At 49.3% G+C, this 12,482-nt stretch overlaps 1 protein-coding gene across 2 annotated transcripts; it reads right to left on the minus strand.

Moving 5' to 3' along the window:
• Positions 1 to 224: 224 nt before the first annotated feature.
• Positions 225 to 11,590, minus strand: TMEM35B (transmembrane protein 35B). Of its 2 annotated transcripts, none has more exons than XM_053575163.1 (3): positions 11,440 to 11,563; positions 10,135 to 10,315; positions 225 to 1,515 (listed from the first exon to the last, which is right to left on the minus strand). In XM_053575163.1, the coding sequence occupies exons 1-3, from the start codon at positions 11,545 to 11,547 to the stop codon at positions 1,460 to 1,462; spliced, it is 345 nt and encodes a 114-aa protein (XP_053431138.1). In that variant the 5' UTR covers positions 11,548 to 11,563; the 3' UTR covers positions 225 to 1,459. The 2 variants fall into 2 exon arrangements, with proteins under 2 accessions (XP_053431138.1, XP_053431137.1); XM_053575162.1 differs by lacking the exon at positions 225 to 1,515 and adding an exon at positions 8,030 to 9,172 and having other exon boundaries at positions 11,440 to 11,590.
• Between the last annotated feature and the right edge of the window lie 892 nt (positions 11,591 to 12,482).

Genomic DNA, 12,482 nt, shown 5'->3' on the forward strand with positions numbered 1-12,482 from the left:
AACCCCCAATGTTGGTGAGGGCATATTAAAACAGGGACCATTACATGCTCTTGATGGAGTGCTCACTTCAGCAGCACTTATTCTAAAATTGGAACATGCTATTTGGTGCGTAATTGGTGCAGCATTTTTTTTGAGGGCAATTTGGTGATGTCTTTAAACAATTTAAGAGTGCGCACTTACTCTTTGACACAGCAATTTCATTGCCAGGGATTTATTCAATGGATTTACAAGTGTGCAAAGGTTTGTGAACAAGAACATTTATTGCAGCATTGTTTATAACAGTAAAATAATGGAAACAACTGCTCATCAACAGAGTACCAATTGAGTAAAATAAATACTTTGCATCCGTTGAAAAGAATAGTAGATCTGGTAGATGTACAAGATAAAATAAATGAGAAAAGCAAATGGCAGAAAAGCTTTCCAGTACTATCCTGTTTGTAGGTTTTTGAAGGAAATTGACTATACATGTATTCGTACTAGAAAAAATAAACATTTTGTTGGAAAGCTAGACACACAAAAAGAACAGTGGCTACCTGGGGGACCTTTACTTTCTATCTTAGATTTTTCTCTACTGCTTGATATTTACTTTTATGAACATGCATTATTTTTGAACTGTAAAAGAAAAAAAGTTAAAAAATGAATATGGACCAATGAAAAGTAATTTATGAAGCAAAGAAGGAATTTACCAAGTTTATCATTAAAATGCAAACTCAGCAATGGGGCCTGCAGGTAGGTAAGACATAACCCTTCATGACTTGGCAACCTGAGCAGAGTGCTGCTCTAACTCATCAAGCTCTAACTCCTTGAGACCCAAGCAGTCTCGCTGTTGGTCCCCATAACATGGCCTAAGGAGAACATACGATTCCTTTCCCCAGCAGAAGCAGACTGCTAAGTCGTCAAACCACAGGAGAAGGGAAAGTGCTGGTAGCCAGAGCCCCTGGCAGGGATTTGCACCTTGCGAAAGAGTCTAAAGGCAGTAAATCCCAGCCAATCCCTGTCCCAGTTCATAGCCAGTTAGATCTCCAGTTTAGTGCCCACCAAGTCTTGGCACAGTAGACAGGAATGGCAGAAATAGAGGAATCCAGCAACAGCATCAGGAGACACCCATCAGGACTGGGTTAAAAATGCATAGACAGGCTCAGCGCCTGTGGCTCAAACGGCTAAGGCACCAGCCACATACACCTGAGCTGATGGGTTTGAATCCAGCCCGGACCCACCGAACAACCACAGCTGCAACCAAAAAATAGCTGGGCATTGTGGCGGCGCCTGTAGTCCCAGCTACTTGGGAGGTGGAGGCAGGAGAATCACTTGAGCCCAAGAGTTGGAGGTTGCTGTGAGCTGTGATGCTACAGCACTCTACCGAAGGCGACACCTTGAGGCTCTGTCTCAAAAAAATAAAATCAAATCAAATAATAAAAAAATAAAAACACATAGGTAGCTAGGTACCCTAGCTCAGTGGTTAGGGCAATGACCACATGCTCCAGGGCTGGTGGGTTGGAAATTGGCCTGGACCTGCTAAACAACAATAACAAATAGCGGGTCATTGTGGCAGAAGCCTGTAGTCTCAGCTAGTAGGGAGGCTGAGGCAAAAGAATCATTTGAGCCCAAGAGTTCGAGATTGCTGTGAGGTATGACGCCACAGCACTCTACAGAGGGTAACAAAGTAAGACTCTGTCTCAATAAAAAAATAAAAACGCGGGTGGCGCCTGTGGCTCAGTGAGTAAGGCGCCGGCCCCATATGCCGAGGGTGGTGGGTTCAAGCCCAGCCCCGGCCAAACTGCAACAACAACAAAAAAAATAGCCGGGCGTTGTGGCGGGCGCCTGTAGTCCCAGCTGCTCTGGAGGCTGAGGCAAGAGAATTGCCTAAGCCCAAGAGTTAGAGGTTGCTGTGAGCTGTGTGATGCCACGGCACTCTACCGAGGGTGATAAAGTGAGACTCTGTCTCTACAAAAAAAAAAATAATAATAAAAACGCATAAGTTTAAAACAAGCTTGTAGAATCCCAGAAACTCCTAGAGAAAAGCTAACAGAGATCAGAATGTCTGAATGAGTACTTAGGCATTTAAAATTAATGATATTCAGGTTTCATCCACTCATCAGATAACATGAGCTGTTACTATGTGCAGGGCACTGTACTAACCACCAGAGATACAGCAAAGAGCAAGGTAAACATTGGAATCTATTAAGTTGAATTGGATGAAAATAAAATTGTCGATATTCAACCTTGGGGGACCAACAAAAATGGCAGTTTCTTATAGATCAATGTAAACACGTACTGGCAAAAAAGAAAAACATGCAATACCCAATTAATTGCTTGATTACAACTGTTAATAGAACTATGAAAGAACGATCGGATCTGATCCAGTTTTGTGAGTTTGGTTCTAGCCAAGAAAGGTTTCCCTAAAAGGGGTTACTTTTGAGGAGGTGAAGACAAACAGCAATTTATTTAGTGAAGGAGAGGGAGGAAAATCATTCCCGGCCAAATCCGGAGCAAAGGCCTGGAAGGGTGGAAACTGGCAGGTTGCAGAGACTGACAGCGCAGGAAGAGAGACGCAGGAGTGGCAGAGGATGAGCTGGGGAGAGAAGCGGGAGCCGGGTCAGGCAGGGCCTTGTAGGCCATGGTGGGGACTTTGGGTTTTATCCCAAGAGGATTAAAAAAAACAATGGCATATTTTTATCCAAAAGCTGGCAACGTCCAGGGAACATTCAGATTACAAAGAATGTTCTATGCCCTTGTTACAGACGAGCCTGGCGGTCTACAGCTACAGGGTTATTATGTGGTTGCGTCAGGATCAGAATCTAGATCTTTCCAAAGAGTTTTCTCCACCCAGGAGGCTGTAGGGAGGGTGGCAGGGGTCGAAGCAGACGGGGCGAGCAGGCGACTCCCTAGGTGGCAAAGGAGGCTCATGAGGTCCCCCGCGCCCCCGGCCTCAGCTCAGCTTACTGCACGACTGGCGGAAGCGGCGCACAGAGAAGCAATAGATGAGCGGGTCCAGGCAGCTGCTAAGGCTCAGCAGCGCCAGGCTGAGCGTGTGCAGGACGTCGAGCGTGGAGGTAGCGCGGCATCCATCGCCATCGCCATCGCCGCCCGCGGTGCCCTCCTGACCTGCCACCAGGGCGCCAGCAGCAGGTGGTAGGGCGCCAGACAGAGGGCAAAGACCAGCAGGAGCCCCAGGACCACGGTCCAGGCCGCGCGCCGGTGCGGGCCGGCGGGGACTGGGCTCCGGCCCGAGGGCACCGCGAGCGCCCGCGCCAAGCTCACATAGGCCGCGAGCACCAGCAGGAAGGCGACCGCGAAGAAGGCCACGGGGGCGTAGGCCAGGCCCGAGCGCGCCCAGCGGTGCTCCAGGCAGCGGGAGGCGCCGCCGGGGCCGGGGCGCAGCGCGTGCGGCGCAGGGCCAGGCGGGCGGCCGCCCTCGGTCGGCACAAGCTGATGAGCGCGGCAAAGGCCACTGCCGTGTAGGTGGACACGTAGTAGGCCGCCCCGGCCGCGCGGCAGGTAGCTTCCGGGAAGGGCCAGTGGGCCAGGCGCAGGTAGTAGGAGAGCCACAGCGGCAGCGTGAGCGTGAAGAGCACGTCGGCCAGGGCCAGGTTGAGTAGGTAGAGGCGCAGGGCCTTTCCCAGGTGCCAATCGCTGCGGACGAACACGGCCAGGCCTGCCACATTGGCGGGCAGCCCCAGACCCAGCGCCAAGGCATAAGGCATGGGCACCACGATGAAGGGAGCGGGGTCATCCGGGGGCTGCAGCCTTCAACTCGCATGTCCCCAGCACTGCTGTTCATCTCTGACCTCGAAATGGACGAGGAAGACAGGTCACTGAGGAGGCTAGCTATCAAAGAAGCCCCCTACACATTTTCCCCCCAGTCCCCTCTTCCTTATTTCTTGTTGGGAGGAGACACTAAAGGCAATGAATCCGTGTGAGAGATGAGCTGTTGGGGATGGAGAGGAGGAGTTGGGCTCCAGAGTTCTTGGTGACGAGCAGTAAATGAAGAAGCAGGAGTGCTAAATAACTTGGACATTGACAACCTTGGTGACCAGGATGGTAGAAGTGCCCTTTATAGATGAGTATGCTTCGGACCTGTGGGGCGCAGCTATATGCAGTGGGCCACACAGGGCTGAACCCACAGGGAATTCTGGAGAAACAGGCTAGAAAACAGAGTCCTTCCCAGAAAAAGCCCTACTCTCCTCCTTGTGCCACTAGCTCAGTGGAGGAAGGAGTGATGGAAAGGTGGAGGAATGCTCTTGTGATGGATGCAGGGACCCTGGACTTGCTCTCTCTGGGAGATGCCCCAAGCTTGCCTAGAGCACCCTTGGCAGGGCTGAAAAGGTTTCCCAACCTGCAAGCCGTCCAGCCTGCTTGCTCCCCTCTTTACTTTTGACCAGAGGGAAGTCCTCTGTCAGTCTCAAAACTCTGGACAGAAAAGCAAAAAGAACAGGTCCAGGAATCAGCCACATTCTGGATACACATTTATTTGCCATATGACCTTGGGCAAATTACTCAGTTTCACTGAGCCTGTCTTTGCTGCAGTAAAATGAAGATTAAAGTACCTACCTCGCAGGGTTGTTGGGAGGATTATGAAAAACATAAGTAAAACTCTGAGCCCTGTGGCTGACACTGGGGAGATACTTCATTACTGTCAGCCTCCTTCCCTTCTAGGCAGCACACAGATAAATATGTACACCCACACAGCACACATAGTGTTAGAATCAGACACCCCAAGCAAATAAAACAAAAATACCCAGGCTTGTTTCTACCCTCTGCTCAAGGGAGGTAAGCACCTAAGCCACTGTCCTGTTACTATTTTTGAACATAAACCTACCCCTAGGGTGTCCCAAAACTCAGTTCCTCCAATACCAAAATTCAGATTTCTGTGTTTGAGCCACCTCTCAGGCTATAATCCTTTCTGGGACCCTGAATGATTGTATTTCTTTCTCCATCCACCCTCAGTTCTGTCCACCATGGCTCCAGCTCCCAATAGTCCCCACCCTGAATATCCCTTTGCCTTCTCAACCAGATCATTATCCTACCTCTTGCTGTTCTAGCTGCTGGAGCTCTCTCTGGAGTCCTGAAATCCTGGCTTTAAGGAAATAAGACTGGGGAGAATCCCCTCCCACCCACATATCCCAGACCCTCCCATCAGCCAGCTAATCCCAGGACATGACATGAGGAATGGGTCCAACAGCTGGAAGGACTAAGGCCCACTTATGGCAGTTGTGAGCTGGGTTTGGGGGTCCAGCCAGGCCCCAAGGGGAGTGTCACTGCAGGGCCAGAGGGCCTTCAGCATAGGGAGCCAGCTAGAAAGGTATTAGGAAGGCCAGGCAGCTGAATGTCCTTGTGCTGAGCTGACCTCCCTTTAGGCTGTGGTTTGGGGGGCCCATTTCATGAGGCCTAGCTTCAACTTGGGCTGCTGAGGCACTGCCAAGGCTTAGGATACTCCTGCTGCTGTCAATCCCAACTGCTTCTGCACACCAGCTGCCCAGCCACTTCTCCAGTACCCTGACTTCCCTGCAGCTGCCCAGCCAGCCCTACAGCCAAGCTTGGGGGGCCCAGTAGCTGCTTATCAGCCGATAGGCAGAGCCTTGGTAAGCAGGAGCCCTCAATCTAATGCCAGCTGCAAGAGGTCTGACTCAAAAGTTCTGGCTGGCAACAGGCTGGCTGTGGCATCCTGGAAGGGGTGGAGAAAGTATGAGGCCAGGATCCTAAGGGCTCCAGGCTCCATAATTTTCATGCAGAGAAGCGGGGCAGAGTTATATTGGACAGGTCATCCTATTATCTACCTTCAAGTTGGTGAGAGTAGAGGTGCCCTGCTTGTCCATTTTAGCTTTGAAAACTGTTGCTGCAGCAAGTGTGGGCTCTGGACTGAATCAGGCCTTAGTTCTAGTTTGGTCTGACAGGCCCTTAAGCTCTCCAAATCCATTTATCCTCCATAGAACAAACTGAAAGACATAAATATATGTTTTTTTAAACTGATATTTAATAATGGCTAGTTTTTACTGATCACATATTATGGGTCAGGCCATGAAATAGTCACCATTATTATCCACATTTTGCAAATAAGCTAGTGGCAGAAACTACTATCTACCCTCCCCTTTTTCCTTGCTGACTAGGCTAAGTCCATCATGAGAATCCTTGCTAGTACTTAATGTAGGAATGGAAATAGGACATAATTCTGGTCAGTGAGAGGTGAGAGGAAAGCTAAGGTCTTTTAAGCCAACTTTCCTCTCTTCAACTGTGGAAGTTGTGTGCAAATTGTGCTGTCGAGCTGCTGTAGCTATTTTGCAGCAGTCAATAAATCATAAGCAGCAGGGCAAAAAGCTGAAAGAATGATGACCCTTGATAATAACCATCTTAAACAGCCAAATAAACCAACATTGAAACCAAAGCTATGTTATCACTGGACCTCTTATGGGAGAGAAGTAATTTCCTTATCCCTTTGAAACTACCACAAGTATTTATGTGGTATCCACCTATCCTTGCTGTAGGTTGGTCACATCACTGTGCTTTCAGACATAAGAAGAAAAAAAAATCCAACTAAGAGCGTCAGCTTGCGGGGAATTAGTATTCTGTGGTGAACACGAAATGGAGTAATACGCAGACTTCTTTCGCTCTTGTGGACTCCCAAAGTCACTGTCCTGTCCCTACCCTCAAAACAATTAGTAGGCCGCTAGCTATAATATTTGCATACATAGAATTCTTTTCCACGATTTTCCGTCAGAGGAGGGACACCACTTCCCAAAAGGCTGCCCACTGGGCAAAGGTGAAATGGTAGGTGACGTGACAGCGGGCATCCTGACATGTTGTGCCTCAAGTGCTGTCATTCACACGCACCTTCCTTAGCCCCAAAGACCTCCGAGCTTCCTCCCAGGCTTTGGGCCCTGCTGTGCTATTTAGTCTCTCATGGAGTTGGCTGACCTCCATCTCCAGGCAGGTGTCAAAGTGCACTGGACTGGGGGCCACATGTCACTACCAGAAATTGGCGTTCTGGTAGAATGACTCACTGCTCACCTTTGTTAGCTCTGCAAATCAAGTATGAGAGAGAAGGGCCAGGCACAGTGGCCCTTCTCATGCCTGTAATCCCACCACTGGGAGGCTGAGGAGGGTGGATCGCTTGAGCTCAGGAACTCAGACCAGTCGGAGCAAGAACAAGACTAAGACTCCATCTCTAAAGAAAAAAATAAATAAATAAAAATAGCCAGGCATTGTGGCAGGCACCTACAGGCCCAGCTACCTGGGAGGCTGAGGAATAGGATCACTTGAGCCCAAGAGTTTGAGGTTGCTGTGAGCTATGATGCCACGGCACTCTACCCAGGGCAACTGAGTGAAACTGTCTCAAAAAAAAAAAAGTGTGATAGAGAAAAAGGAATGGGGGGGAATCTCTCATGTGGTTTGGAGGGGCATAAGCAGTAGCAGGTACTTAAAACTGCCACTAGACTTGGCGCCTATAGCTCAAGTGGCTGGGATGCCAACCACATGCACCCAAGCTGACGGGTTCAAATCCAGCCTGGGTCTGCCAAACAGTAATGACAACTACAACCAAAAAAAATAGCCAGGCATTGTAGCAGGCACCTATAGTCCCAGCTATATGGGAGGCTGAGGCAAGAGAATCTCTTAAGCCTAGGAGTTGAAGGTTGCTGTGAGCTGTGATGCCACAGCACTCTATCCAGGGTGACAGCTTGAGGTTCTGTCTCAAAAAAAAAAAGCAGTTAACTGATGACTTCATACTGAACCTCAGAGTCAAAGCATTCTATAATAGACATACTCTTATCTGACAATGTGAATGTTACTTTCTTTGCACTATTATTATTGCTTAATATTCCAATGCAGCAAAATAGCCGGGTGTTGTGGCAGACGCCTGTAGTCCCAGCTACTCGGGAGGCTGAGGCAAGAGAATCGCCTAAGCCCTGGAGTTGGAGGTTGCTGTGAGCTGTGTGACGCCACAGCACTCTACCAAGGTCGATAAAGTGAGACTCTGCCTCTACAAAAAAAAAATATATATATATATATTTTTTTTTTTATATATAAAAATGCAGCAATCGTCTGATTTCTTTTCTGAATGTATTTATTGTTGTTCATTCTTTACGAGGCTTTTGTTTCTAGTACTTATCTTAAACATTGTTATTGTTATTAAATTTGAAGCCTTTTTAATTCTGTGAAGGCAAAAGTGGAAACCTAATAAACACATGTAAAAAACAAAAAAAGTTAAGTAGGCAAAAGGTGGTTTACTATGAGGTTTACCACAACAAATAATTAAGAACCACCCAAATGTTTCTAATGGGTGGCTGAGCATCCTTACAATAGAATACTATGCAGCCATTAACATCAATGAGGTAAAACAGTCATGGAATGGTGTTCCAGTATATTAGGTTTGAAAAGTAGGTAATAAAGTAGGACATACAGTCTCGTTTTCATTTAAAAAAAAGTATCTGGGGGCGGTGCCTGTGGCTCAGTCAGTAAGGCGCCGGCCCCATATACCGAGGGTGGCGGGTTCAAACCTGGCCCCGGCCGAACTACAAAAAAATAGCCGGGTGTTGTGGCGGGCACCTGTAGTCTCAGCTACTCGGGAGGCTGAGGCAAGAGAATCGCTTAAGCCCAGGAGTTGGAGGTTGCTGTGAGCTGTGTGATGCCATGGCACTCTACCGAGGGCCATAAAGTGAAACTCTGTCTCAAAAAAAAAAAAAGTATCTGCACAGAAAAAAAGTTGAGAGGTAGTTATACAAAGGCATTAAAAGTGGTTCTTTTTGGGCATTAGAATTTTGGTTGATTCAAATTTCCTTTTTGCTTATTTTCTATTTTCATATAAGATGAGGAATGTTAATATGTATAACATGTACCCCTCAAAAAAGACCAGTAAAGCTAAAGAGAGAGAGAGCAGGGCCAGGTAGATGTCTCCTTCAACACTGGACGGCCCTGAATGTATCAGTAACAAGGTGGTAGATTCTGTGTGTTCTACCACGTTCCTGCTGTCATAGCTGCATGGTATGATGGGCAGAGTCTCTCTACTCCCACGATTCTTTGAATGTACTTGGAGTCTTCTTCCTAATGAGTCTGATCACCTTCTTAGTTTAGTCTAAGAACTGGCAGACATCCAGCAGCAGCAGGAACCCCAGGCAGGTAATAGCTGGGATACAGGTGCTTAGTGATTCTTCCAGAGACACCAAGGTGAAGAGAGCCCCTGGAATAGAAAGTGAGGCCCCTGAGGTTCCCTGGGAGAACAAAGGAGATCTAGGAGCTCAGGACTGTCCAGCCTGGGCTGACCCACTCCAACCCAAGCCCTGCCATTAATCGCCTCCCCCCTACACACACATACACACCACTAGTTGCACTTATCACTCATCTCTCTGGTCTCCAAGAGAAAGCAGGACCAGGAATTAGAAGGCTCTTGAACTAATGTAGCTCCACTCAGGTCAAGAGACAAACAATCTAGCAAAACAGAAAAGGGGCTAAAGCGGGCAGATTGGGCTTCTCTGTAATCCTCCTTTCTTAATCCTATGCCTACTGGAGTGAAGGAGGCCCAGGGGTTGGTGATGAAGGTGTGGGAAAGATCTGAAGATGAGAGACGCTCCAAGAATGGGAAGAAAGCCTAGGGGGCAGGCTGGTAGTGGTGCCAGCGATGGTGAACAGGCCAGAGGACACAGAAGACCCTGAAGATGTCTGCCTTTGAAGCAGCAGCAGCTGTCCTCAGATATCAGCAATTCCTGTGGGTGGAGCAGGTGGGCGGGGGACTCTCTGGGGGAAATTCTCTGCCTTCCTGTTTGAGGGCCCCAGCTTCCCTGCTCTCCACACCAAGCTGCCGGACACATAAGTCAAGTGGTAGCTGCTGCTCCATCCCCCTTCCAGGAGTGGCTGTGGAGAGAGGAACAGGAGCCCCAAGGCTACAAAACATTCTCACATTGGAGTACTATGCAGCCGTAGAACTGAGGAGGTACAAGGACTATTTGACATGGGATAGTCTTACAATATATTAAGTTGAAAAAGTATCTGTGCTAGTCTGAAGACTATGGAAACTGCAGTAGAGCAGGAAAGTACTCCTATGCCAGAGAAAAAGGAAGGGTGGCATCTGTAAAGGGAACAGCCAGGGCTTTCCATTGTCCTCCCCCAGAAGACCCCATTTGCTCAGGCCTGGTGGCCCCTTACCCATCATGAGCAGGATCAAGAACAAGTTACTGATCTTTTGCAGCATCGGTGGGCCGGTGACCAGCAGCACCCCAGCCAGCAGTTCCAGCCAGCCCACAGCTGTTTGGTAGCTCACTGGATCTGGCTGGTAGCCAAACACTTTCAACGGGAACACCTCAGCAAACTGCACGAACAGGGCTTTCTAGAGGCAGCAGGGAAAGGCCAGTCAGCCATACTCACGGAGGCATTCTGTGCCTGAACCCTCAACTCCCCAGACATAGGAACAACTACCATTCTAGGTTAGATGTGGGTCTGAGGTCAGCAAGGAGAGGAGAGGGGCTGCCCCGAAGGACTGAGCTTTGGAATCAGGAAAATGCTGTAGGCTCCCAGGGAGAAGGGCTCAGTGGTGGTACAGACTGACTGATGTTCTACCAGACCACTCAACAGATGACAACCCAGTTCCAGTTCCCAAGAGAAGGAGCTGAGCATGGCTCTCTACAGCCAAAGCCTGGGGAACTTTGCAGCTTCTTTTTTTGGGCCTGGCCTGGTTCTTCTTCAGGCTGCTATGCAGGGAATATTTAGAGGAGGGGACAGAGGTGGAAGGACTCATTAAACAGATTCCATCTTGAATCTTCCAGGTTGGGTCCTGGATGCCAGGACACAAGGGCAGGGCTCAAAGTGATTCTTCTGGCTGAGTCAGGTCCTGGGCCAAATGACAACTTTCCCCAGACCCTCAAGGCTATTTTTCCTGCTTCCCACTCCTCAGCTCTGCAGTGGAGGCAGCTCTAAGCTGTGTAGCTGTGGGGATGTACTTCCCAAAATCACCCACCCCCTGAACCCGGAGCAAAGGACTGCCCAAGCCTGGGAGAGGGAATCCAGCAGACGTCTCCAAATCTGGCTTCTTGTGGGGCTGAGAGATTGGTGGGCAGGACATGGACGTCTTCCTGTGAGTGGTGAAACTAGTCAGGCAGCTTCTAGGCTACACTCTGGGTTTTGAGTTAAGAAAGTGTCTTTTGTCCTGCTTGCGTTTAACTGTGCAACCTCAAGCAGGTACACTTCACCTTCAGGGCCGGGTTCAGTTCCAAGAAGTTAATCAATAGAGGGAGGAGGGCGGGGAGGGTTACTTTTCCACTGCACCCTCCTCCTCTATCTCTAAATTTGCCTGTTCCTTTCCCGGCCCTCTAGGGAAGCTCCGAAGGGCTGGAAAAACTCCCCAGGAAGAGGCCCGCGCCTCCGCTGAGGGGCAGGCGCGTCCCCCAGCCGCAGCTGAGCCTCGGAAGCCCGAGGGCAGGCAGGGCCGGGCCCCGCCCACGCCGCACCGCTCACCATCTGCTCCGACGCAGGAGTTGAGATCTGCTCCGAGAGCTTGACCGCCCCCGTGAGCGCGAAGAAGCCTCCCAGCAGGACGCGCAGCGCCGAGAGCAGGAGCGCCATGGCCGCGCTCGTCCGGCGGGACGTGCTGGGGTTGGCCCGGCGAAAACCCGCCCCTGCCTTCCGTTCATTTCCTCCCTTCCCGGAGGCCGGAACACCCGCGCCAGAGCCTCTTCTCCCCTCGCCCGCCAGGGGGTCGCCACCCTGTTCTGGCCCCGGCCCTGACCCTGACTCACTGAACCAGCCCCTTTGAATCAGGGAGTCTTTGTTTCCCAGCCCATACGAGGCTAACACTAACACCCATGGGTATCTGGATGTGATTCGGTAAACTATCAAAAGACATTGGGCTTGGTTCTTGCCTGGGTCACACAGGCTGTGAGATCTGAGCTGTGGCCCAACCCAGTGGGGCCTCAGGGTCTGCATCAGTATATGGGGATAGCACCTTAACAGTTTTCTGGAGTTTGTGAAAGGCCTAGCACAAAACTTGCACAAATAAGAGCTCAGAAAGTTATTTATAGACTAGTAAATTATCAATAACCATAATTACTAAGTTGCTCTTTTCTATCTCTGCCAGGAATATCTCTTCCCTCTAATTTCTCTTCGTTGAAAATGAAATGTGAAAGGTGTTTGAAAATTCAGGTATTTGCAGCCCTGGAAAGAGCACCTTTCACTGAGCAAGTCTACATGCCACTCCTGGCCCATATGCTCTTACCTGGAAATCTGTGCAGAGCTGGGATGGGCAAACTAGGGGCCAAATCTGGCCATTTTTCTGGTATTTTCCACTCTCCTTTGCCCCCCAAGCTAATAGTTTATTTTGGATAATAGATTTTTAAAGAAGCTTGCGCCACACATCAAAACTATATGAAATTCTTATTTCAGTGTTCACAAAAGTTTTATTGAAACAGAGCCACATTCATTTGCATACTGCCTATGGCTGCTGCAACCGCAGAGTTGAGTAGTTGTGATGACATGGCCCTGCAGAGCCTAAATTATTTGCT

Source organism: Nycticebus coucang, chromosome 22, assembly GCF_027406575.1.
Source record: "Nycticebus coucang isolate mNycCou1 chromosome 22, mNycCou1.pri, whole genome shotgun sequence".
NCBI lineage: Eukaryota > Metazoa > Chordata > Mammalia > Primates > Lorisidae > Nycticebus > Nycticebus coucang.